The 25,297-nt window shown below is 39.4% G+C and overlaps 1 protein-coding gene across 16 annotated transcripts in view; it reads left to right on the top strand.

Annotated features, from left to right (window-relative positions):
- The window catches only part of CCDC171 (coiled-coil domain containing 171), a 273,713-nt gene that overhangs the window by 122,411 nt on the left and 126,005 nt on the right, over positions 1–25,297 (top strand). For 15 of the 16 annotated variants that reach the window (XM_078384938.1, XM_020797528.3, XM_072992079.2 and 12 more), the window contains 4 exons: positions 1,086–1,202; positions 18,841–19,067; positions 19,654–19,836; positions 21,122–21,307. In XM_078384938.1, the coding sequence (XP_078241064.1) occupies positions 1,086–1,202; positions 18,841–19,067; positions 19,654–19,836; positions 21,122–21,307 (713 nt within the window). The remainder of the gene's footprint in view (positions 1–1,085; positions 1,203–18,840; positions 19,068–19,653; positions 19,837–21,121; positions 21,308–25,297) is intronic. The other variant, XM_072992081.2, reaches the window with a different exon arrangement.

Here is a 25,297-nt window from a genome sequence, read left to right as displayed (position 1 = left end):
CCACATCAACCATCTTCATTTCACTTGCAATATTCTTGCCTGTTGTTGAATAAGCTTGGTTGATACACATATCCCACTCTGGCGCTGCTTCAGAATCCAAGTCTTGAGCCTCTGCTCCAAGTTTGGCCATTTTGCTGATTTTCCTCTTAAGGCTTTTTTCTTTTTTTGGCACCTTAAGGAGTTGTTCTTCCTGTTTTCTCCACTGTCTGATCACTCACTCCACTGTCTGATCTCCACTCAGTGGGAGGAGATCCAAACTGTCTCTCTGCAGCTTTATTTCCACGCTTTTCTGTATAACTGATTACATTCAGTTTGAATTTTGCAGAGTAAGACAGTAGCTTTTTAAATTTTTATTTTCTGACATATTCATGGGCTCAGTGATCATATTGCCTACACCAGTGGTGGCTGAGCCTGAGTGCCCAAGTTGGAGGGGAAAAAACTATGCTGGTAGGCGGCAGCAGAAAGAGCAGCGGAAGCAGAAATGGAGAGGGTGCCTGCTGCTTCAGATCTGTGAAGCAGAAGTGGAAACGAAGGGGGTGAATCCCAGCACGGAGGTGCTTCCAGACCTCACTGATGAGCACACAGTAAGCAGTTTTGCTACCGCATGGTTTTCTCCTCAGCTTACTTCCATGTAAAAGACGACCCTCAATTTTTCCTCCAAGGATTTTAGGAAAAAGCATTATCTTATACACAGAAAAATACAGTATTCATTTTGTTGTTGTGTGCTGTCATATCACATCTAATTTATGGCAACTCTAAGTAGAGTTTTGGGGGTATTGTGAAGTGTTGAAGGAGAAGTTTACCATTGCCCCGCACCCCATCATGAGTTATTGTAGTTGAATGAAAACTTGAACCTTGGTCTTCTAAATCCTAGTTTGACATTTTACTACTAAACCACACTGGCTCCCATGAAATGTTTATAATATGGATTAATATAATCCAAAATGTTTTGTAATAATGTTAAGTTGTTGACTGCAACCTCTGAATGTAAGTTCTAATTTTGGAATTTTAAAATCAGTGTTTTAAATCCATTTTTTTGTGGTGGCATTAAATTATTTTAATTTCTTTTCTTTCTGGTAATGCAGAGCAACAGAAGAAACAAATCCGTTCACTTCAAGCCTTCAATTGGTTCACCAGTCATGACCTTCTTGCTGCAGTCCTTAGTTCTATGGTTGAACTTCAGGAAGTCATTAACAAGACAGGTAATATCTTTCAATTTCCTCTTTGATCTTATCTTCAGGATCCTGTATCTTCAAATGCTACCTTTGAGCAAGCTGTTGATGACACAACTTGGTATTAATTATGAAGTGTGACCCTTTGTAGGTTTTTTTGAGGCTGTGAGAGCCACTTAACAGTACCATTAGCCATAAGGAGGAACAGAGGAAAACATGGAATAATGCCTATATTAACCATGATTATGTTCAAGATGAACAAAAAAGAATTTGGGGAAAAAGTAGACAGAGAAGGAAGGGTGGGCTGTAACATTTGAAGCTTGGCACAGAATCACTTCTAAGGTGGAACTTAACTGCTAAAGCCAAGGTGGGTTTTTTTTTTAATTATTTGCTTACCGAGCTGCAATTGGAGTACACCATTTATGTAAAGGATTGCTTAGTGAGCATTGCAAGCCCATGATCCTCATTTTGCAATTTCATTCCAAATGTTAGGAATTGCACTTAGCAGAACACGGTTTGGGGATGACCATATCTGATGTAAAATGGCAGGCTCTGTGGAACAAGGCTCATCTCAGATCAATCTCCTCCCAATTTAAATAGCATTCTCTTAAGTTTCTTCACAGATGGTATTTTATACCACTGGTTCTTAACCTTGGGTTACTCAGGAGTTTTGGACTGCAACTCCCAGAAGCCTTCTCCACCAACTGTGCTGGCTGGGGTTTCTGGGAGTTGCAGTTCAAAAACATCCGAGTAACAAAGGTTAAGAACCACTGTTTTATACCACTCCATTTAAGTTATACCAGTAAAGAAGTCAGTTCATTCTGTTGGGAGAAATAAGGACATATTGGTACATACTTTCATATGTGGTGGATATGCCCCCCCAAACCACATGTTCTGGTCCAAAGGTTTTGCAGCAGTAGAGTCAATCACAGGGCAAAAATATATAAGGTCACCAGATCTAGCTCTTCTATCTCTCCACAGCTACTTCATAAACAGTTGATTATCTTTTTTTCTATGCTATCACACTTTCATATTGCCACAAACTGGAATGGAATCTGTAATTCATCTTTATATGCATGGAGAAACAGAATGTGGCATATTGCCCTAATGGAAAAATTAACACGCCAGTTCAGATTATTTAAACAGCCTCATTTCCAAGATGACTTTTCAAACACATGGTTTCCTTTTGTTATTTAGGTTAATAAGAATGGCAAGATTTATTTCCCACCTGCCTCCCACGTCCATCTTTGGTGCAATCTTTTATTCTGATAGATTACAAGGGTGTGAAGGAACTATATCAGATTTTATATTTCTAGTGAAAGACCTGTACTATTATGTTGTTGCTGTTGTTGTTTCCATGTTTAGTATGAGGCCGCTGGGAGGGGTCATCAGGGGTTGTGGGGCTTCGTGTCATCAATATGCCGATGACACCCAGCTCTACATCTCCTTTTCACCAACTGTAGGTAATGCCGTCCTGTCCCTACAGTGCTGCCTGGGGGCCGTACTGAAATTGATGCAGGAAAATGGGCTGAGCCTGAATCCGGACAAGATGGAAGTTCTCAGGGTGGGTGGCCCCGTGGTTGGTGGCTTGTGTGACTCTCTCACGTTTGGGGGGTGACCCTGGCCATGAAGAGTGGGGTCCGCAGCCTGGGCGTACATCTGGACCCATGCACACCATGGAAACGGAGGTGGTGTTGGTAGTCCGCACCGCCTTTTTCCACCTCTGGCGGATCGCCCAACTGCGGCCCTATCTCGACACGGGGGCACTCACTACCTTGGTGCATGTGCTCGTAATCTCAAGATTAGACCACTGTAACACACTTTTCATGGGGCTGCCTTTGAGGCTGATGCGGAAACTTCAGGTGGTGCAGAATGCGGTGGCCAGACTCCTCACTGGAGTGAGAAAATACCAACGTATTTCTCCAACTCTGGCTACATTGCATTGGCTGCCCATTCGTTTCTGCGTCGACTTCAAAGTCTTAATGCTTACTTACAAGGCCCTAAACGGTTTAGGACCTTGATATTTGGTGGAACACCTGCTCCCACCAAGGTCTACCTGGATCACCCGCGTGAGTCAGGAGGTGAGGCTGAGGAGCCTGACGCTGAGAGAGGCCCGGAAGGAAAAGACACAAAACCGGGCCTTCTCGGCGGTGGCTCCTCACCTCTGGAACAACCTCCCTTCAGAGATTCGTGCTGCCCCTACGCTGAGAATCTTTAAAACCCAATTAAAAACATGGTTGTACATCCAGGCCTTCCCTCCAGTCAATACCTGATTTCTTTTCTATTCCTTCTTATTCTCACTCTATTTTATTGTAACTGTATCAAATGATTATGTAATGTTCTTGTGTTTTATTGTTTTATCCTATACTGGATACCGCCTAGAGTGGTTGAGTAGACCAGATAGGCAGGGTATAAATCAAGTCAAGTCAAATCAAATCAAATCAAATCAAATCAGATCAGATCAGATCAAATAAATAAATAAATAAATAAATAAATAGTTTATTGGAGCCAGCTGCCTCTTGCATTGATAAGGGCAGTTCGTTAGAACCGTCAGTGTCTTCGTTGTCGTTATCAGCCAAGGTCTCGGAACCGTTACGGATTGAAACCCGGGTAGGATAGAAATCTCCTGTTTTTGACTGCTTGGGAGGTGGAAGCAAACCATCTGTATCCCTGGGGCGTTTGGAGACCCCCATGGTAACTGGGCGACTTCCTGTGGGGTTCCTTGATCCTGAATATAGCCTTGAGGGTAACACTGCAGAGCAACAAGTTCACAAACTAGGGCAGGTTCCCTGAGCCCTGAATTAATCAGTATCCGACAGTCCTTTCCTCACCTCGTTCCCTGGAGAAAACCGCCCGGGGACAGACAAAAGAAGCAAGCAGGGAGGGAACCAGGAATCCAAAGAATCCAGCAATCCACAAGAACAGGTGCACCAGGCAAGGTATGTTGCAGCATAGGTGGTATGATCTGACCTCAGACAGGGCTCTCAATCAACTGAGCTTCTTTGAAGTCTTTTGCTTTTGGTTAGGACTTATAGTGACCGTCTTTTTGAAGATGGTGGCAGCACAGAGAAGCTGTAGTTTGTCTCCTAAAATCGGCAGTTTAAAGGAGTTTAAGGAGTTCAAAAAAATTTAAACAGTCTTCAAACTACGACCCTCTACTGCCTCAGGATTGCTGCTCGCCGCTTGTTTTACCCCGGATGTTATCCGTTACCTGTTCTTGTGGATTGCTGGATTCTTTGGATTCCTGGTTCCCTCCCTGCTTTTGTTTATTAAGTAAAGATTTTTTAAAAAAAAAATAAGGAAAGAAAAGGAATTGCACTTAGACACAGACTGCTTCTACAAATGTGTTCAGCATTTCATCTTTTAACCAGGTCTGAGAAAGTGCAATGGGAGTTTTACAAGTGTAAATGACACAGTAGAATCTTGGACTGTGACTAAAGCAGGGTAGGCAACTTTTGGAGGCCTGGGTGGGAGAATCTATTTCTCACACCCATACTCGACTATCCCTCACTTAATGCAAAATTGCTTTAAAGCATAACATCAGGCTTGTAATGGTTCCATTTGGGATCCTCCCCAATTACAGTATTTAAAAGATGGTGTGAGATTGATCTGTTTGGAATTGGTTGCCAAAGCTGCAAACATCGTCTATTGGATCAGCTTGCTAGAATTTGGGATGTTGGCATAACAATAGATTTTACATGTTATATATGTTTTGAAGGCAATTTATGGTTAAATATGGATTAATAAAATAATTATGTCTCCTTGGTCTATTTTGGAATAACAAGTTTGCTGAAATGCTTGGTTCATATTCTTTGATTTCACTGACTTGAATATGTGCAATAAAGGTAGGAGTATCATGCCACAGATACTTTGCTACATAGGCCCAGAATCATACGTAAGCCTGTGTATTTGAATAGTAATAAAGAATAGATAGACTCTGTGAGCACTTTGTTTTTGCTAACATCTGGAGACTGACAGGCAACAATGAACATAGACACAACAATGCTGCACATACTCCAACTACTCCCAAACCAACTACACCCGAGCACAGAGTGCTTTCCTCTGAAGATGCCAGCCACAGAGACTGGCGAAACGTTAGGAAGAACAACCTTCAGAACATGGCCAAAGAGCCCGAAAAACCCACAACAGTCATTAGAACCTGGCCGTGAAAGCCTTCGCGAATACAACTCAGAGGGACTTATTGTCAACTAAAAATATATAATAATTGCTTAAGAACAATATTCATTGTGTATTAATATGGGATACTGTGAAGTTTGTGGATGAGGATTGAGTATAGAAGAATATTATAATTTGAGGAAACAGCAAGAAAAAGGAGTAAATAAAGGAAAATATAAAAGAGATACCTAGAGATATCAAGAGAATCAGGGAATTGCAAGCTAAAAAAATGTTACAAGGTATTCATTTAGAAAGAGTTAAAAGAAATGTAATATATTAGTAAAGGGAGAATTTTGAATTCTGCAATAACTCCAAATTGCTAGCAAGACTAATTCAGGTGAAAAACGCCAAAAAAAAACCACACACCAAGCCAATAGGGTTGATTGAAAATGTAAAGGGTATTAGATGTAACAAAATGCAAAAGCTGAGGCCTTTCAAGATCTTTTTAAAGGTAAGAACTTTTTAAAGGTAAGCAGTAAGGTATCGATAATTAAAATTAATACAGTGGTTCCTCGCATAGCGATCGCTCCGTTTTACGATGAAATCGCTTTGTGATGGACTTTTTGCCATCGCAAGAGCGATCGCTTTGTGATGGCCCCTATGGGGAAAATTTGCTTTGCGATGATCGTGGGGGAGCGCTCCCCCGCGATCATCCCAAAGGCCCTGCCGATCAGCTGTGCGAAAATGGGGCCTTTGGGATGATCACGGGGGAGCGCTCCCCTGTGATCATCCCAATGGCCCCACCGATCAGCTGTGTGAAAATGGGGACTTTGGGATGATCTCGCTCCCGGTGATCATCCCAAAGTCCGCATTTTCACACAGCTGATCGGCAGTTCCAAAATGGCCGCCCGCTGTTTTGCCTTGCTTTAGAGGCGCTGAAAATGGCTGGCCCATGGAGGATTTTCACATAAGGTGAGTTTTTAAGCCCATAGGAATGCATTAAATGTGTTTTAATGCGTTTCTATGGGCTTTAAAAAATTGCTTAGCGATGAAATCGCATAGCAGCGATTTTTGCTGCACGGATTAACATTGCTAAGTGAGGCACCACTGTATGTACAGTGGTGCCTTGCATAACGAGTGCACCGTTTAACGACGAATCCGCATAGCGATCTATTTTTTTAGATCACTAATGCGATCGCATTGCAATGTTTTAATGGGCAAAGCATCGCATTGCGATGATCGGTAAGTGTTTCGCTTACCGATCTTCGCATTGCGATGTTCCTAAAACAGCTGATCGGCATTTCCAAAATGGCCGCCGGGTGCCCAAAATGGCCACCGCAACCATTTTCGCGCGGTTTCCTTGCTTACCGAGGGCACGAAAATGGCGGCGCAATGGAGGAACTTCGCTGAACAGTGAGTTTGGGCCCCATAGGAACGCATTAAACAAAGTTTAATGCATTCCTATGGGTTTTTCCGTTCCATTTAGCGATGTTTCCACATACCGACGATTAATCCAGAACGGATTAATGTCACTATGCGGGGCACCACTGTATATACAAAATAATATTGTCCAAAAAATACAAAGAGAAGATATGGGGAAAATGGAACAAGAAATAACTGAGGATGAGAATACCCATAAAATAGGTAAGATACCAGGATCAGGCCTAGAATATTATAAGTCATTTAACATCTCTTACCCAAATTGAAGGATTTATTTAATAGAGTATTATTGGGGGAAGAAATTTGCAGGTCCTGGACAAATAGAATCATATAATCATAGAAAAGTGAAGTTGGAAAGGGCCTACAAGGCCATCATGTCCAACCTCCTGCTAAATGCAAGAATACAGTGGTGCCTTGACTTACGAGCTTAATTGGTTCCGCAACTCCGGTCGTAACTCGAAATGGTTGTAAGTTGAAGCACCATTTCCCATAAGAATGCACTGAAATGCAATTAATCTGTTCCAGTTGAAGAAAAAAAATAACCAAAAACAAACAAACAAACAAAAAACCCACTGCAAGACCCATCGGAAACATGATTAATCCATTCTGGCTGAAGGGGGGGGGGAAGAAAAGCAAACAAACCATACAAGACCCTTCAGAAATGCAAAAAAAGCAAAGCAGACAGCAAACAAGCCATGCAAGACCCATCGGAAATGTGATTAATCCATTCCGGCCGAAGGGAAAAAAGGAAAAGGAAAGCAAACAAACCTTGGAAGACCCTTCAGAAATGCAAAAAAAAAAAAAAAAAAAAAAGCAAAGCAGAAAGCAAACAAATCCCGCAAGACCCATTGGAAATGCGGGGGGGGGGGACCCAATAAAGAAACAAATCCCGCAAGACCCATTGGCAATGCGGAAAAAAGACCCCAAAAAAGCAAACAAACCCCCCAAGAGCCATTGGAAATGGGGGGGGGGGGAGAACACAAAAAGCAAACAAACCCCACAAGATCCATCGGAAGTGGGGGGGACCCACAAGCAAGCAAACCCCCCAAGACCCATCGGAAATGAGGGGGAAATCCCAAAAAAGCAAACAAACTCTGCAAGACCCATTGGAAATTGGGGGGGGGGGGACCCAAAACGCAAACATCCTGCAAGTCCCATCACAACATAGAAACATAATCCCACCACCCAGCCCAAAATCACACTGCAAAACCCACCAATAACAGTTTTTAAAAAGCAGAAAGCAGCACCTTACCTTACTAGGCAGTCCGAAGCATCCTCCGATCGCACACACTAACCACTGGGGTGAAAGAACTACAAAGAAGCAGCCTTTTCGCCACTAACAATTAGCAATTTGAATTCTCCACTTTTTCCCCCTGCCTTTTCCTGATTGTAACTCAAAGCTCCGGCCGCAAGTCAAAGCAAAATTTTGTGGACAAAGCTTGTCGTAACTCGAAATGGTCGTATTTTGGGACATTCATAAGTTGAGGCACCACTGTACAATCAAAGCATATCTGCCAGGTGATTATGTCAGTTTTTTTGAATGCCTCCAGTGTTGGAGCACTCACAAAGGTAACTGGTTCCATTGTCGTACTGCTCTAACAGTTAGGAAGTTTTTCCTGATATTCAGCTTAAATCTTGCTTCCTTTATCTTGAGCCCATTGTTGCGTGTCCTGCACTCTGGGATCTTGCCCCTCCTCTGGAGGACAGCCTTTCAAATATTTGAAAAGTACTATCACATCACCCCAGTATTCTTTTCTCAGAGCTAAACATGCCCAATTATTTCAGCCTTTCCTCATAAGGCTTGGTTTCCAGCCCCTTGATCATTCTTGTCACCCTCCTCTGAACTGGGTCCAATTTGTTAGTGTCCTTCTTGAAGTGTGGTGTCTAGAACTGGATATAGTACTCAAGGTGAGGCCTAACCAGTGCTGAATAGAGACTAGCACCTCACGGGATTTGGAAGCTATACTTCTCTTAATTCAACCTAAAATGTATTTGTCTTTTTTGTTTTTAATGAGAAGAGTTTTAAATGTGATCATTACAATAGAAGACACAAAGACAATAGCAGAAATACTATTGCTGAATATTTTTAAGGCCTTTGATTTGGTGGAATGGTCAGCTTTAAAAATATTAATAAAAGAATTAGGTTTTAGTATGGGTTTTGGAAATCTTCTCTAATTGTATTTGCTAATAATTCTATAATCAAAGTAAATAGTATTGCAGATAAGGGCCATCCTTGTCTTGTTCCGCAGTCTAATGTAATTGTTTCTGTCATACCATCATTTACTAAAACTGTGGCAGTATTCTCTCAATAGTTGCTGAATATTTCCCTTGGGACCCTTTGGTAGTGTGGGCGGCATATAAAATAAATTAGATTTTTAGATTAGATTAGGCATCCTTCAGTCTCCAAAGACTGTGATATCATGCTCTGCATGGAGGACTTGGGACAACGTCTAGTGTGGCTGAGAAGGCCAATTCGAGAGTGACAATCCCTTCCACACTGAGGACAAATACAATCTGTACCCCGTCTAGCTCCCTGGTTTTGCTGCTTTCATGACTGCCTCTTTGCCCCAGCATGCTGGACAAGGGTCTCTTCTAATTGGGAGAGAACCAATTAATAACACAGTCGGTGGCTAAGTTTTTATTCACAATTTTAAGAATTTGCAAAATGTTATATTAAGACAACTACATGACACATGTTTTATACTGCTGATATGTTTTAACAACTTACTTATTCTGTGTATCTTATATAATACGCTTATTTTTGTCTTTTCAGGTCTATGACCGTATAATAATAAACTAAATTATTAGAAACATAGATAACCCATTTTTGAATATGTTGCAATGTTGGAAGAAGTACTGTATAAGAGAATAGAGTCCAAAGATTTATCCATTGACACATGTGGTGGAATTACACAGCTTTCCAGATAATCTCAAGAAGAAATTAAATAAGGTTTTGTTAGAACAGAAAGTTGTACAAATTAAAGATTCAAATGAGAAGATATGTAATATAGAGAGAATAAAAGATATTAAGAGAATAATTAATTACTTGGTTAAATGTGAGGAAGTTAGATAACTGAACCAAGGAATTGGGGGTGGGGGGAGGAGAATGTAGGGAGATGACTAAATTTGAAGAAACTATTGAAAAGAGGAAAGAGATGGATGATCATATTCAAAGAAAAGCAATAAAAATGTAATACAGTGGTGCCCCGCATAGTGACGTTAATTCGTTCGAAGCCTTTTCCTCCAGCTGGGTGGCAGTGGCTTCGGAGGGAGCGTGGGGGACCCTCCCCCACGGTCCCTCCAAAGCCTTTTCCCCCAGCTGGGTGGTGGTGGCTTCGGAGGGAGCACAGGGGAACCCTCTCCCGCGGTCCCTCTGAAGCCTTTTCACCCAGCTGGGCAGTCCTTCCGAAGCGCCCGCCGGACAGTCAATTAGATAGGAGAAGAATAGAACACATTGTTATTGTTTTAACAGCAGCTAGATTCATATTTGCAAGGAACTAGAAAACAATTGATGTTGGAAGAATGGTATAATGAGATGTGGAATCTAGCTACTAACAATAAATTAACTTGTGAATTGAAAGTTAGAAAAGGATTATTGAAAGAAAATAGTTTTAATAGGATCTGGAACCCTTATATGGAACACATATTCACAAAAGATAAGGGTTCTACCCAACATACCCTCTAATTTTCAGCCCTGCTGGGCCGTTCTCTGCCTCTCTCTCATGCGACTCCACCCCTGCGTGTGTGTGCGACTCTGCCTCCCCATGCACTGGGTTCTGTCGCATCTGGAACCTAACACAGTCACTGCACAGCGGAGGAAGACAGCTGCACAGAGGGAAGCGGAGTCGTGCACATGCACATGCCCAGCTTAGCAGGAACCTTGGTTGTACCCCGACACAAGAATCATTATATTTTGGAAAGAGACGGAGCACGTAATATAAATTAAGATGAAATATATAGATATATATAAATTTATATTCCCAATGGTGGTGGGTTACACTGCATATTTATTTGAGTTATGATTCTATTTGTCATTCATGTTTTTTAGTATAAATCATCATCATCACCATCATCATCATCTTTCCCTCTATGGGCACAGGACTTGTTGAGGTGGAGGGGCTTGCACGCTTCAGTGAAGTTGAAAGCTATGCTGAAATGTCTCCCAAGCCAGACAGGTCTCAGTTGAGAATCCAGACCATCTGTGTCCAGCAACCATCAATTAATTATGATGAGAGGAAATAAACAGAAATCCATACTGGATCAGTTGTCATCTGGGTCAGCAAGGACTATGCTGAATGCTATAGCCCCCAGGAATCTGTTGACAAGGCTCAGCAGACCCTGTTGAGGGACCAGGGCAGGCTGCTGCAAAGCTACTGGAACAACATAAACACAAAATTTGGACTCTTGCCGAAAATCAAGAAATTATGAAATGTTTTTATGAGGCAAACCCAACAGCCCGTGGTTTTCAAAAAAAGGTGATGGAAATTTGGAAAAGGAAACACCCAAACAGTGACATAACTGAACAACGATTAATGGACCAGAGAAGGTTTATCATCCGAAGTAAAGTGTTTTCAGAACTGGAACTGCGAGAACTAGAAAAGGTGGCAAAAGAAAAATCAACACAGAACAATGACCATCATATGGAAGATAAATGGAGGGTAGAGGTAGACACAACAGTGGAAGAAAACGTATCGATAGAGGAACAACTATGGAACAACCCAGAAATTATTAGTTGACAGAACAGCAAACAACACTGAGGGGAAAAAAATTGTACATCATATCAGCCAGAACAGAGAAAGATAAGGGCTCCCCAATTTGCACCAGTTACAAAGTAAACCAGTAAAAGATCTGCTGAGTGATGGAATCCCACCCAACACGCTAAAGGCAACAAACCAGCTCATGTGTAGCACAGATACGATAATAACCATGCAACTTGTTTCTGAGTTCAACAAAACCAGAAAACTCCTGGCACTCCAAGATGAAACATTTGGCAGGAAAGAAAAATAAAAGAATAATGTGCAGACATTAGCAACTTAAAACAATTGAAAGGTTCAAAACTTAAAAATGAAAAAGTAAAAGCCAGACTATGCAAACTATATGATCTGGAAAGGAAAACAATTGTTGAAACTATGGAAAAAATTAAAACAGCATATAACAGCAACAACAAAGAAAATCAAAAGATATGATGGACATATCATTATCACCACTGCTGTTTAACATCTCAATAATCCCCATGTCAATAATTTTAAATAAAACTGGATTGGGCTACCATATTGCAGAAAAAAATGGAAAAATCAATCATACACGGATGACCTAAAACTGTATGCTAAAAGTTCCACAGAGATAGAACCACTGTTAAACACAGAGACTTTCGGGTAGTGTGGGCGGCATATAAATTAAATAAACAAACAAACAAACAAACAAACACAGTTCAGATATTTAGTGAAGATACCCAAATGAAATTTGGAATTGACAAATGTGCAGCTCTGTCCAAAAACTAGATGAAATAGAGTTAAAAATAGCTATATAAAATCAAGTGAAGAAAATTATAAATACCTTGGAATACTAGAAGCAAATAACATTGTGCACACAAAAGTTAAAGAACTGACAGAAAGGGAATATATAAAAAGACTGTGGGAAATCTTAAAATCAAAATTAAATGAGGGAAATACAGTCAAAGCATAAACACATGGACAGTTCTAATAATTAGATACCCAGCTGGAAAAATAGATTGGACTCAAAATGAATTATAGGAATTGGATTGGAAAACATGGAAACTAATTAACATGCATGACGTACTACATCCAAAGAGGATGTGGATAGATTACATTTACCACGGAAAATTGGAGACCATGGATTACTGCAAATACAGCAGGTAGTAAAGGAGAAACAAAATGAAGCCTAAATGATTATAGAGAAAAATTACTTAAAGCAATAAAAATGAAGAATATTTTGAAAACAACAGAAACAAAGGCTCAAGAAACAACAATTTGAAAATAAATTAAACAATTGGAAAAATAAACCACTACCTGGACAACATCTGAGAAATATTGATGGAACGCATGATAATAACTCAACATGAGCATGGCTAAAACTAGGGACCCTTAAGAAAGAAACCAAAGGCTTGATTGCTCAGAGAGATAACAATGTTAGACATGATAGAGTGGCAAAATTAGTGCACTGGTCATTATGCAAAAAAATATAACTTGCCAGCCTCCAAAAACCCATGGGAACATCAGATAGAGAAGGTGTCAGAACATGAAGAAGTCGAGATCTTGTGGGATTTCTGAATCCAAACTGATAGACACTTTGAACTTAACACACCAGACATAGTCGTAATAGAATGAAGAAATGTCTGGATCATTGACATTGCAATTCTGGAGGATGCCAGAGGTGAAAGTAAAAAATTGGAAAAATGAGCAAAATACAGAGACCTGGCAGTCGAAACATCTCGCTTGCGGATGAAACACGCCTCAGTGGTTCCTGTAGTCATTGGGGTTTAGGAACAATATCAAGAAATTTCACACAGTACTATAAGCAGTTGCAAGTCTCAGAAATCACACCATCAGAGCTACAAAAATGGCAATATTACAAACAGCATTCATACTGTGCCAATATTTAACAGATACTTATGTTTTTGATTAAAATTTGTATCTGTTATATAATACCAGTCAGTTTTTCATAGTTTTGATTAACTGTGCCTGGTGTTTTTAATAATAATAATAATAATAATAATAATAATAATAATAATAATAATAATAATAATAATAATAATAATAATAATAATAATAATTGCCCATAGTGAAGAAATTGGGGAAGTTAGCATCAAAAGAGGAATATTTCAGGGGAATCCATTGTCACCACTGCTGTTTAACATCTCACTAATCCCCATGTCAATAATTTTAAATAAAACTGGATTGGGCTACCATATTTCAGAAAATGCTGGAAAAATCAATCATCTTCTGTATATGGATGACCTAAAACTCTATGCCAAAAGTTCCACAGAGATAGAATCAGTGCTAAACACAATGCAAATATTTAGTGAAGATATCCAAATGAAATTTGGAATTGACAAATGTGCAGTTCTGTCTATACACCATGGGAAGTTCCAAAAACTAGATTGAATAGGGTTAAAGATGGCAATATAAAATCAAGTGAAGAAAATTATAAATACCTTGGAATACTAGAAGCAGGCAACATCCTGCGAACAAATGGTAAAGAACATGACAAAAATATATGAAAAGAAACAAAAGGTAAAGAACATGACATATCAAAAGAAAGCAGAAAATCTTAAAATCAAAATTAAATTGAGAAATACAAGCAAAGCCATAAACACGTTCGCAGTCCCAGGAATTAGATACCCTGCAGGAATAACAGATTGGACCCAAAATGAATTAGAAGAACTGAATAAAACATGAAAACAAATGCAAATGCATCATACACTACATCAAAATTGATGTGGGCAGATTATATTTACCAAAAAAAAAACCAACAACAACATCAGCAGCAGCATAATAGAAAAATGTTGATAGTATCAGGGCCATATACCTGCACTAGAGGTTAAGCCGTTTGAAATGCATTTGGGACACACACATTGCATGGTCATTTTGCACAGAGTACTCTCTGATCAACTAGCCAATTCTGTTACCTGACACTTTCTTCATGGTCTTGGTCAGTCTCAAGGCTTCATCCAAAATGGGATGTAAATATACTGACTGATGGAGCTCTGTGCACGCATGCGCATTCGTACTTCAGACAGAACATTGCCCATAAGCCATAGTGCAACATAAGCCATGATTCAAAAATCAGTACAACTAGTTTTACACATCCAAAGGGGTCTTTGCATTTGTTTTTTAAATAACTGCCAACCCTTATGGCCACAGCTTTTGAACCTTATTATTGAGGTGTCACATTCAAAGTTTATTTAATTTTTAAAAATCCTATTGGCACATGTATTTCATTGTGTGCACCTAAAAGTAGCTTTTTGGATGCAAGTCATTGAATTTATTCTTACATGAAGTGGTGGTAGTGTTTTGTTTTTTTTAACACTTCAGCAGTATTGCCAAGAAGAGGGTAGCATTAAGTTTATTTGAACAGACAGATTGTGATCACTTGTAGCTTAAGCTGAGTTTCTGATGCTCATAATGAATTTCTTGATATGCAGACAATAAGTTCTTTCCTCTCCCTTATCCTGTTTTGCTAAGAATGAAGGAAAATACACACCATCTTCTTCCTATTGCTGAAGTAATATTTGTCACTTTTCATTCATTTTTGCTTCATTTGTTTAATACAGACTTTGTTGCTCTTTGTACTGTAACTGTATTTGTGTAAGACATTTCTCACATACTCATCACAACATAAATTATTTAGTGCTTTTACTGTAATTCCTTGATAGTCTCTGGCCAGGTACTTAAAGTGTATATATTCTTTTCCCTCTGGTTATAGATACAGCAGAAAACAGTACCTTGTGGAATTGCATTGTATTCTCATTTCACCTCTCAAAGCTGTGAATGATTCTAACCCACACATTTCTTTGTTTTAGTCAAAACCGTTATTCATTAAAAATTAACCAGAGGTGATGCTTTGCTTTTAGGCAGTGTATGCTTCCTATTCTAGATTTTTTTTTCTTCCCTCCCCCTTCTTTTTAAATCTCTTTGGTAATTTAGAAAAAACAACTCACCAATACTGATACCATATTAATTTGAATGTTATATATTTATGTAAAGTTCAGAGTCCTGGTTTAAAATTGGAATGACATGATCATATACTCTTTATGCATTGTTGAGGTAATATACCAATGACATTTGATAATTTTGCCCCTAATTCATGCTAAGAAAAGTTAGAGGTAAACACCACTAATGCCATTGTCAAGTTCAATTAGTTTATTAAGCTCCATCACACCTCAAACCTCTATGCAGCCTTACACAAGTATTCCAGCATTTCCAAAGGGTTTTAGTTGATTTGATTCAAACTACAGCATTCTCACACTACCTAGCCAGCCATTTTTGGAACTTAAAAAATCAGTTTGGCATGTGGAATATGTTGTTTTAAAAGGCAAGTGTTTGAAGAAAGAAGATCAAATCTCAGTGAGCATGCCAAGCCTTTGTATGTAGCCCACTTAGGTTGGCTTGGGGTTGTTTTGGGAGTTTTTTTGGGGCTGGGTGGGAACCCTGACAAGGTAACATGAAATCAATTTCCCAATACTACATAAATTAAAACAGGGAAACAAAAGTTTGTCTTATTGTTAGATAGATAATATATTGATCTAATTATATCCCCTAATTTAGCTTAGATAGATCCTGGGTTACAGTTGGAAGGAGTTTTCTGGGGGTTGTATTCCTGTTCCATTTTGTCTGTTCTTTGTTTTTTCTAGTGAAGAGAAAAGATACTTTGCTTTAGAAGTGTGCCTTGATACGCTTTCTACTTTAAACTTAAGAACAAATATTTTAATTCTCTACAGCAACAGGAGATTTGGTATTCTTCAGAATGTAAATAAGCTCCGCCATGGTTGTCATCTTACCCTGATAGTATCAGTAGACAAGTAATGACAGATTAAGACCTGGCTTGCAGAGGGGAAACTAAATTACAAGACTTTTATTAAGGCATAAATAAACCTATTAACTGTTATCTAGAATACCAATTAGTAGAAGGAGCACTGACAATTTTATTTATCAACATTAAACACAATTATTAATTACAGACCTGACGAATCTAGCAGTAAGCAGAACATGTTGGGTATGCTGGGGCCTTAAGCCCATTATATGAGAAGGATGATTACCAAAAACCTTTGGGGAAATAAGTAATTGTAGTTGTAAAATTTTAATTGCCTTGGAAATAAGGTAAATTATATTCTCTTGTCTCTGAATATAAATAGTATGGCATTAAGGTACCAAGCCTCAGTAGTTTTAAGTAGCAAATGATTTAGACATCTAAGCTGTCAGGAAAGAAAGGGAAACAGTTATAAATTTGCGACAGTGACTTACCTTCTGCTTTTGAATGAATAGCATTTCACCAGTATTTACAAGCTATTTTTAGTCAGCTTACACAACATGTCTGGTGTGTCATATATTACAACCTGTGGATTAATGAAGGAAAAATTGTGTGGTATTAACAGAGAACATAAAACCACTTCTCATTAGCAAAACCATGATTTCTCCTGAGCCAATGTCTGCCGTTGCATGTATGTGTGTTAATTTCAATGGCGGTTAAACAGAATTTAATGTGTGTGTATATCAAGATGGAATTGGAGGATATTCTCTTCCTGGCAGCAGATGTGTTCAGTCACAGATTGATATCTGCCAAGGAAAAGTGGCCTAGATAGTGAAGATCCACTGTCACAGTTACTCACCTAACACATTTAGCAGATCACACCAAAAACGTACAGTACACCATTTTTCAACAACAGTTTGGTGGATAATATTCTGTTATTATTATTTCTAGACTATTAGATAAAAACAATATAAAAACAAGAGACAAAAACATTGTCACACCTTAAAGACCCACTGCTGTATTTTAATGTGAGCTTTTGTGAATCATGTCCACTTCCTCGGACAACCTTTCATGGATCAAATGGACTTGATCCATGAAAGCTCACATTAAAATATAGCAGTTAGTCCTTAAGGTACCACAAAGTTTTTATTTCTTGTCTTTTTTTTTATTTTATATTTTGTCTAATATGCTTGTACTAGCATGACTAAAGCACCTAGGCTGTGGACTGATCTAATACATATAGTATGTGGTGTTTATGCAATGTTATCTCTGGAACAGTTTTTTGAGGATGGATCTGTTCTGGAAAACTGACATGCTTGTTTCCTCAAAAGTGAATGTACGTGAGCTCAATAGAATTTAGTCATGGCTGAAATGCTGTTGCTTAGTGTAGACAGTCATACTTGAGCAGGCCCCCTGAATCAGTGAGGATTTGGTGAGTCAACTCCTTCATAAGCTCCACAGCTACTTGTGACTTAGTAGACCAGTAGACGAGTAGACCAGATAGGCGGGGTATAAATCAAACAAATAAATAAATAAATTAGTATAGTAAGTCTGCAGGATAGCTCAATGATTTAGGTGTGTCAGTGGAGCCACATGTTGGAAGTTCGTTCCTCACTGTGCCTCCATGAAAGGGGCTGTACTCGATGATCCATAGGGTTCCTTCCAGCTGTGCAGTTCTAAGAGTATCAAGAGTATTATATACTGTATATACTCAAGTATAAGCCGACCCAAATATAAGGTGAGGCACCCAATTTTACCACAGAAACTGGGGAAACTTATTGACTCGAGTATAAGCCGAGGGTGGAAAATGCAGCCTCTACTGGTAAATTTCAAAAATAAAAATAGATACCAATAAAATTACATTCATTGAGCCATCAGTAGGTTAAATGTTTTTGAAGATACTGCCCTTTGAAGATACTGCCTGCAGAGGGAGGACCATAGCGGATGCTGCGCTTATCTACTGCTGTGCTTATCTACTGCTCTATTGCTGCGTAACAAGATGGAGAGAGACGGAGGATGGAGGAGGAAGGTGGGAGGAGGAAGGCGTGTATATAGAATATGCAAAAGGAGGAGGGTGGGAGTGTCCTGGAAGCAGAAATGCAGTATACTTAACCCGCGTCATCAGACCACACACAGAGGCTGCAGACTCCCATAGATGGGCGGGGCAGTCTGGAGAACACCTGCACTGAAAGGGAAAACATGTAACTTTGACACTGACTCGAGTATACGCCATGGGGGTGCTTTTTCAGCAAAAGAAGTGCTGAAAAACTAGGCTTATACTGGAGTATATACAGTAAGTTCTGCTAAGAGTATTATGTAAGTCACAAGTGGAATGGGCCTATTTAAATCAGTGGAATTTACAGACTAATTCACTCACCAAATCCACACTGATCCAATGCACCTACTCTAGTGTGACTTACTGTGCTAAGCAACAGGATTTCAGCCAGGCTTTAGTAAAATTATTTCTGTATTTTAGTAGGACCCTATTGTGCACAGCAAAATGGCTGGAAAATTATCTTTCATAACTTCCTATATCAAATATTTTAACGTATTTGTTTGCAGAAAAAGAAACCCAGACATAAATCTATTCAGTTCATTGCTTTTACGCCTGTTTCTTTTGAAGATCTGAATTCCTGGCTTTCGGGACATTTACTTACCAGCGCAGCAAGAAGTTCTTTCTCAAAATTCATGGAGAGACTTTGTATCGTGATGGAAGTTGCTACAGCAGACTGCAGCAGAAATATTACTTATTCAGAGAAAGACTCTTTGGTTCAGAGACTGGCTCGTGGGCTTCATAAACTAAATGCAGAGGCTCTTAAAGGAGACATAAATGACAGAGCCCCTGTTACGGTTTGTATGAATGCAATTAACATACAGCAGCTTTGTGCACATAGAATTTGCTTTCAGATGGTTTCAGATTTCTCAGTAGTAAACTTTTTCTCAGTTTTTGTAGTACTCATCAGATTTTCTAGCCTTTAAAGTAAAACTGGGGAATTTAAAGGAAATGGCAACACCTAAATTGGTGAATGTTTCCAGCAGTTTGAGGGTTTGTTTCTAAATTAACCTTCTTAGCCTTATTTTTAATCTTTTAGTCTTCATAGTAGTGTACAGTCTTCTTTTAAAATACGACTTAGTTTTAGAATTGCTCTACTTAACTGCATACTGATGTCAGGTGCTGTTACAAAATATACCTTCTGTATCTATCAAAAATACGATAATTGTTTCCTCAATACGGATCCTTTCCTAGTTTTGATTTTCAAATGATAGCCTCAATGTATATATTGTTTGAGTATCGTATTTGAGAAGAACGTTTTTTTGGTATGTGAGTTCAGAAAGGAAGCTTTGTTTTAATTTGCCCATGCATTAAATGCTACTGATTTATTGCCTAAACAGCACATTTTAGAGTTAACAACATTGTTTCCATTTTTACTACCAGAAAAGCATAGCATCCTTGCAGAGGCAAATATTTGAATTTACACAAAGGCTGCATGCAGCAGAAGTGGAACGGAGGTCACTACGTTTAGAGCTTACGGAATTCAAAGGGAATTTGAATGAGTTGAAGAAAGAGGCTGATAAAGCCCAGAACCTACAAGAGCAATTAAATGCATTTAAGCAATCTGTAAGTATATTTGATTTGGGGTGAGGGTGGGGATAACCTGGTCTAAAGGAGCAATTTCCTTTTACTTCTTTTTGATTCAGCAGACCTTAAAAAAACTAATAAATACACCAGCCTATATTAAGATAACCTTTCCCTGAACCGCTTTGTTTCATCAGTCAGTCCCAACTTTGAGTTAGCCTGTTTTTTTTTAAAAAAGGACAGAAACACATGATGACACTTTGCTTATGATTAGTTCTTTATGTTGCAGAATAAGGTAGGTTGAGTAAATATTCTTATTTGAACTTGAACAAAGCTGATCTCCAGACATACCCACACATTATGTGCTACTTTGGGATATCTTAAATAATTCTGTTGGTCCGGCTATAGAGCTCAAGTTCAAACACTCACATTGTATGCTAACATTACTAAGACAGTGTTTTATGGCCTGATATTTTGTTTTTATTTCCAGCTGTGTTCTTTTGAATGTTGAATAGCTTTTAGAACAAAAGAAGGGCTGCTTCATTGACACTGCAAAATAGCTGTGTACACAGTGCTTCCATGTTAGATACACCATGCATCTCAAGTGTAGATCACCATGCAGTAAAGGAGCACAAAGGCATCCTGCCAGTAGATGGAGTTGGGAAATGATTGTGTTCTAGCATCCCCTCTAAGCTAAGATCCCATTTGGTTCCAGCTCAAACATAGTTCTGCTTCCTGAGTTAGCTCTTTTAATTAGCTAAATAGATGTCTAGCTTTATGTGTTTTGAATTTTTAGCTTATATTTTCATATTCGAAGTTGGCAAGATGAGTGAATAAGTGCTGTGTTTCAGTACCTTTGCTTGTGACTTGTCTAAAACATTTTACATATTCCAAAAATAGTGCTCGAGTAAAGTGTGTGTGTGTGTGCTTTAGTCCTCTGTTTAAGCAACTGATTAGATTAGCTCCTTGTGTAATTCTGCTCAGATTAACTCTTTTTGTAAAATAAAGAATAAAAAAATTAATTTAGTTGTATGATCTCTTTAATCAGGAGTAGCTTGAAAGTGAAGCTTCTTTATATGTGTACTTATTTTTGTTTTGTTATTTTTGTTGTTATTGGGTTGGGGCAGAATTTTGTGAATAAAAATCACCCGGCATTAGTTCTGTGTAATGGTCCTGACTTGGAGAAGAAAGCCTCTAGGGCAAATGTATTGAGTGTTTTAAAACTTTTGCATTAGAATGTTGCATACTGGCAAGTGGGATACTGAAAGTCAAGTGTATAAACAATGCTGCTATTTAATGACAGAACACAATTTATTTCCTTTATCAGAAATTGATTACCCACGAGAGGTTTGAAAGTGCATGTGAAGAGCTAAATAATGCATTACTTCGGGAGCAGCAGGCACAAATGCTGTTGAATGAACAAGCACTGCAGCTCCAAGAATTGCAGTATAAACTTGAATTGCATTCCTGTGAAGAAGCAGACAAAAACCAAACCCTCAGTGAAGCTGTAAAAGTAAGATGGTCTTTCTTTTAAAAACAAAGATGCTGTTCTTACCACGGTGTAAGACTTCAGTGGTTTGTGGTTTTTGGAAGAAGACATTGTATAGAGCCCATTAAGGTCATAAATATGTACAGGGCCGTGGGAAACATCTTGAAGTAACTTTGGTACAGAAGATACTTTAGTATAGAAAGGTCTGGATCAAAATGGGTGCCAGTATCTTTTCTCTCTTAGTATTAACCCTCATGACAAGCAGAGAAACACACTTCCATAATGTGAATTGTAGAGTGTTTTCTCACCCCATTGAGAATTCTCACATATTGCAGGATATTAAAATGTCTCTTGCCTTATAATATTTATGTTGTCAGAAATCAAGTGTGTTCCCAGAGTCAGAAAACACAAAGTGTAATAAACAAAACAAAACAAAATAAAACTAGCACTTGTATTAGCTCATATCATATTTGCAGGATCCAACAAATTTGAATGAACACCTCATTAGAAAAATGTCAGTGTCCCCTGTCCCCAGATGGGGCCTACCTACTGCCAACAGAAGTATGACACTTCAGTTTCACCGTTTCATGGTTTTGCTGGCATTTTTGGTTTGCTGATGGGGCTTGCAATATTTTTTTCTCCCAGCTGATTTTTTTAATATTGAGAAAAAACAGTAAATGATGAATGTCTGAAACTTTGAAGACATTGTTTAGTACTCTGGAAGCGACAATGTCCCACAGTGACCTATATTGGAGGTCTGGTTTTTTGTACCTTTAACAAGCTTCTTTAAAATTTGGGGTTTAAAATATCCTGTTGTAGTGTCTGGGGTAGCTGAAGAAAATTGATGCTGTTGCTGTCTGTTCTTAGGATAGCAAGGTGGAGGGAGTCCTGTCTATAAGACTTCCAAGCCACCATTCATGTGTTATAAAAAATCACAGCAGAAATAAAAAAATCACTAACCAGATGACCAAACTGATGGAAAAGTGGAATATAAATTTACAGAATAAATAAATAGCATTTAAATGTTCATCCATTGGGGGGAAATTATTGAAAATATGCAAGACAGCACTTAGATTGAAAGTAAGGAAGGCATTTACATTCCCCAGATTAAAAGTATGCATAAATGTATACAAGATCTGTGAAAGTTATATATTCATTAAATAATAGGTTCAAAATGCTATAGACTGCACATTTTGCTGACACTTCAACTAAATTTTGCAAAGGCATGTTAAAAGCTTTGCAGTGATTTTAAAGAACCCTCAAAATTAATTCACAATCAAAAGGAAATGCTAATAAAGGCATCAAAGAAAACAGTTGGCAGCTATACATTGTACACTTTGGTTTGGAAGTCATGCAACATCTATTAGTAATTAGGCAATATTGCTACATTCTGCTACTTTCATAAAATAGGTTTAAAACACAGTTGATTAATTTTGGAGCTTTATCAGTTTTGATTATAATCCCATATACTTTTTATCTACCCAGTGGCATATACCTTGGAGACATGCATGCTTGCCAATTATGTTTCAAGGTCAGTCAGAACTAAGTACTCTTCTTAAACCATTTCTTTTATTAGGTGCAGAAAGATAGTAGCCCAACTGTCTCATTCTGCAAAGAAAAGAGTCTGTGCTTGTGGGAACAGATATGTATTGTTATGCATAGTGAAATTTTTGTAGTACAGTAATTTCAAATAATAAGAATAATTGTTTATTATCACAAAAACTAATTCTTTCTAGAATTCATGGTCATTTTGCACATAAAAAGTATCTTAAAATTTTTATTTTTATGGACTTTTTGTATGTTTTATTTACTGAAAATGAACATATTTTTATATCTTGTCATTTGTGTGGAGAAAAAAAATCATAAAAATTTTAAGACATACATTATATCTGTGGATCAAACACTAAAATGCAAAAAGAGAAAAACAAACTTCAAGAGGAGAGAAATGTTTAAAGTCAATTACTTTAGGAAAAAAGCATGCTGAAATTGCAGGCATCTCAACCTTCTGCAGAGCAGAGAACAGATATTTTGTCTACGAACTTCTAGAACAGTGATGGCAAACCTTTTTGAGCCTGAGCACCCAAACGGCAACACAAAACCAAATTATTTCTTTCGAAGTGCCAACACTACAATTAAACCTGAATACTGAGGTTTTAGTTGAGGAAAAAAAACTCATACAGTTGTCTGAACTAATTTAACCTGCAAGAAGTCGAGTTCCTGGGTCACATTGTATCTCCCCAAGGGATCCAGATGGACCCAAAGAAGATAGAGACGGTACTGAACTGCCAGAAACCTCGGAACCGTAAGGACGCACAACGGTTTCTCGGCTTCGCAAATTATTACCGTCAGTTCATACCATCTTATGTGGATATAACCACGCCACTGACCTGCCTCCTCCGGCCCAAAGAGCCATTTCTTTGGACTCCGGAGGCAGACCATGTATTTACCACACTAAAAACTCGCTTTACCACTGAGCCCATCCTACGCTATCCGGATCCCCGGCTACCGTTTACCGTAGAAACAGATGCCTCCAGTGTCACCCTGGGTGCAATACTGTCCCAGCGGGAGGACCCCTCACAACCACTGCAGCCCTGTGCGTTCTACTCCCGGCAGTTCACACCCTCGGAGCGCAATTAGACCATCTGGGAGCAAGAACTTTTGGCCATCAAAGCTGCTTTCAAGGTTTGGAGGCATTACCTCGAAGGGGCCCATCACCCAGTCCAAGTTTTGACGGATCATCAAAACCTGGAACACTTACAAACAGCCTGACGCCTTAACCAACGCCAATTCCGATGGAGTCTCTTTTTCTCCCAGTTCGACTTCCGTATCACCTATGTTCCACATACCCAGAATCGGAAAGCTGATGCCTTGTCCCGCAAACCGGAATACGCCGAACCAACCTCTGAAGAACATCCGATCACACCTATCCTGCCTCCTTCAGTCTTTGCATCCGTGACCACTCACTCCTCTCTGGCTGAAGAGATTCGAGCCAGTCAAGCTCGAGATCCCTGGGCCAAGCAACACCTGCAGGAACTTCAAGATGGCTCTGTCAACGACTTTACCTATCACCAGGGGCTCCTATTACATCATGGATGCTTATATATTCCTCCGGGGGCCCTCCAAACCAATGTCCTCCATCTGACTCATGATTCCCCTCCTGCAGGACATTTTGGTTAGTACAAAACTCTGCACTTGCTCACACGAGAGTTTTGGTGGCCCCAGGTTCGAGCTGATGTCACCCGATAAGTTGGTTCCTGTGAGGTTTGTCGTCGAGCCAAGGATGTACCAGCCAAACCTTCAGGTCTGCTACAACCTTTACCTGTGCCGGCCGGCCCTTGGGACACAGTATCTTTGGATTTTATCACAGATCTCCCGTGGTCACAAGGGTATACTTGTATCTTAGTAATAGTGGACCTGTTTACTAAGATGGCTCATTTTGTTCCATGTCCCAAACCTCCCACAGCTCCTGACACCGCCCAACTCTACCTCCATCATGTTTTCCGTCTACATGGGCTCCCGACGCACCTAATTTCTGATCGTGGTTCCCAATTCACTTCCCGGTTCTGGCAAGCTTTACACTCCAGTTTGGGTACCCAGGTGCACTTGTCGTCGGCATATCACCCCCAAACAGATGGACAGACCAAGCGTACCAATGCCACTCTAGAACAATATCTCCGCTGCTACACCTGTTATCAGCAAGATAATTCGGCTACCCTGTTACCCCTGGCCGAATTTGCTTACAATAACGCTGTACACACATCGACAGAACAGACACCATTTGAAGCCAACTATGGGTACCATCCTTGCTTTTTCCCGACTACTCTACCATCAACCATGGTTCCTGCTGCCGATGCCCGTATACGCGAGTTGCAGGCCCTCCAAGACTTACTCCGAGAGCAACTTCAGCAGGCTAAAGAAGCTTATAAGATGGCAGCCAACCGAAAGTGACAAGAAGGGCCACCTCTGAAACCAGGAGATCAGGTCTGGCTTTCCACCCGTTACCTCCACCGACCT

This window comes from Pogona vitticeps, chromosome 2, assembly GCF_051106095.1.
Source record: "Pogona vitticeps strain Pit_001003342236 chromosome 2, PviZW2.1, whole genome shotgun sequence".
Lineage (NCBI taxonomy): Eukaryota > Metazoa > Chordata > Lepidosauria > Squamata > Agamidae > Pogona > Pogona vitticeps.
Note: the sequence above shows the minus strand (reverse complement) of the source record. Positions and strands in the feature narration are given on the sequence as shown.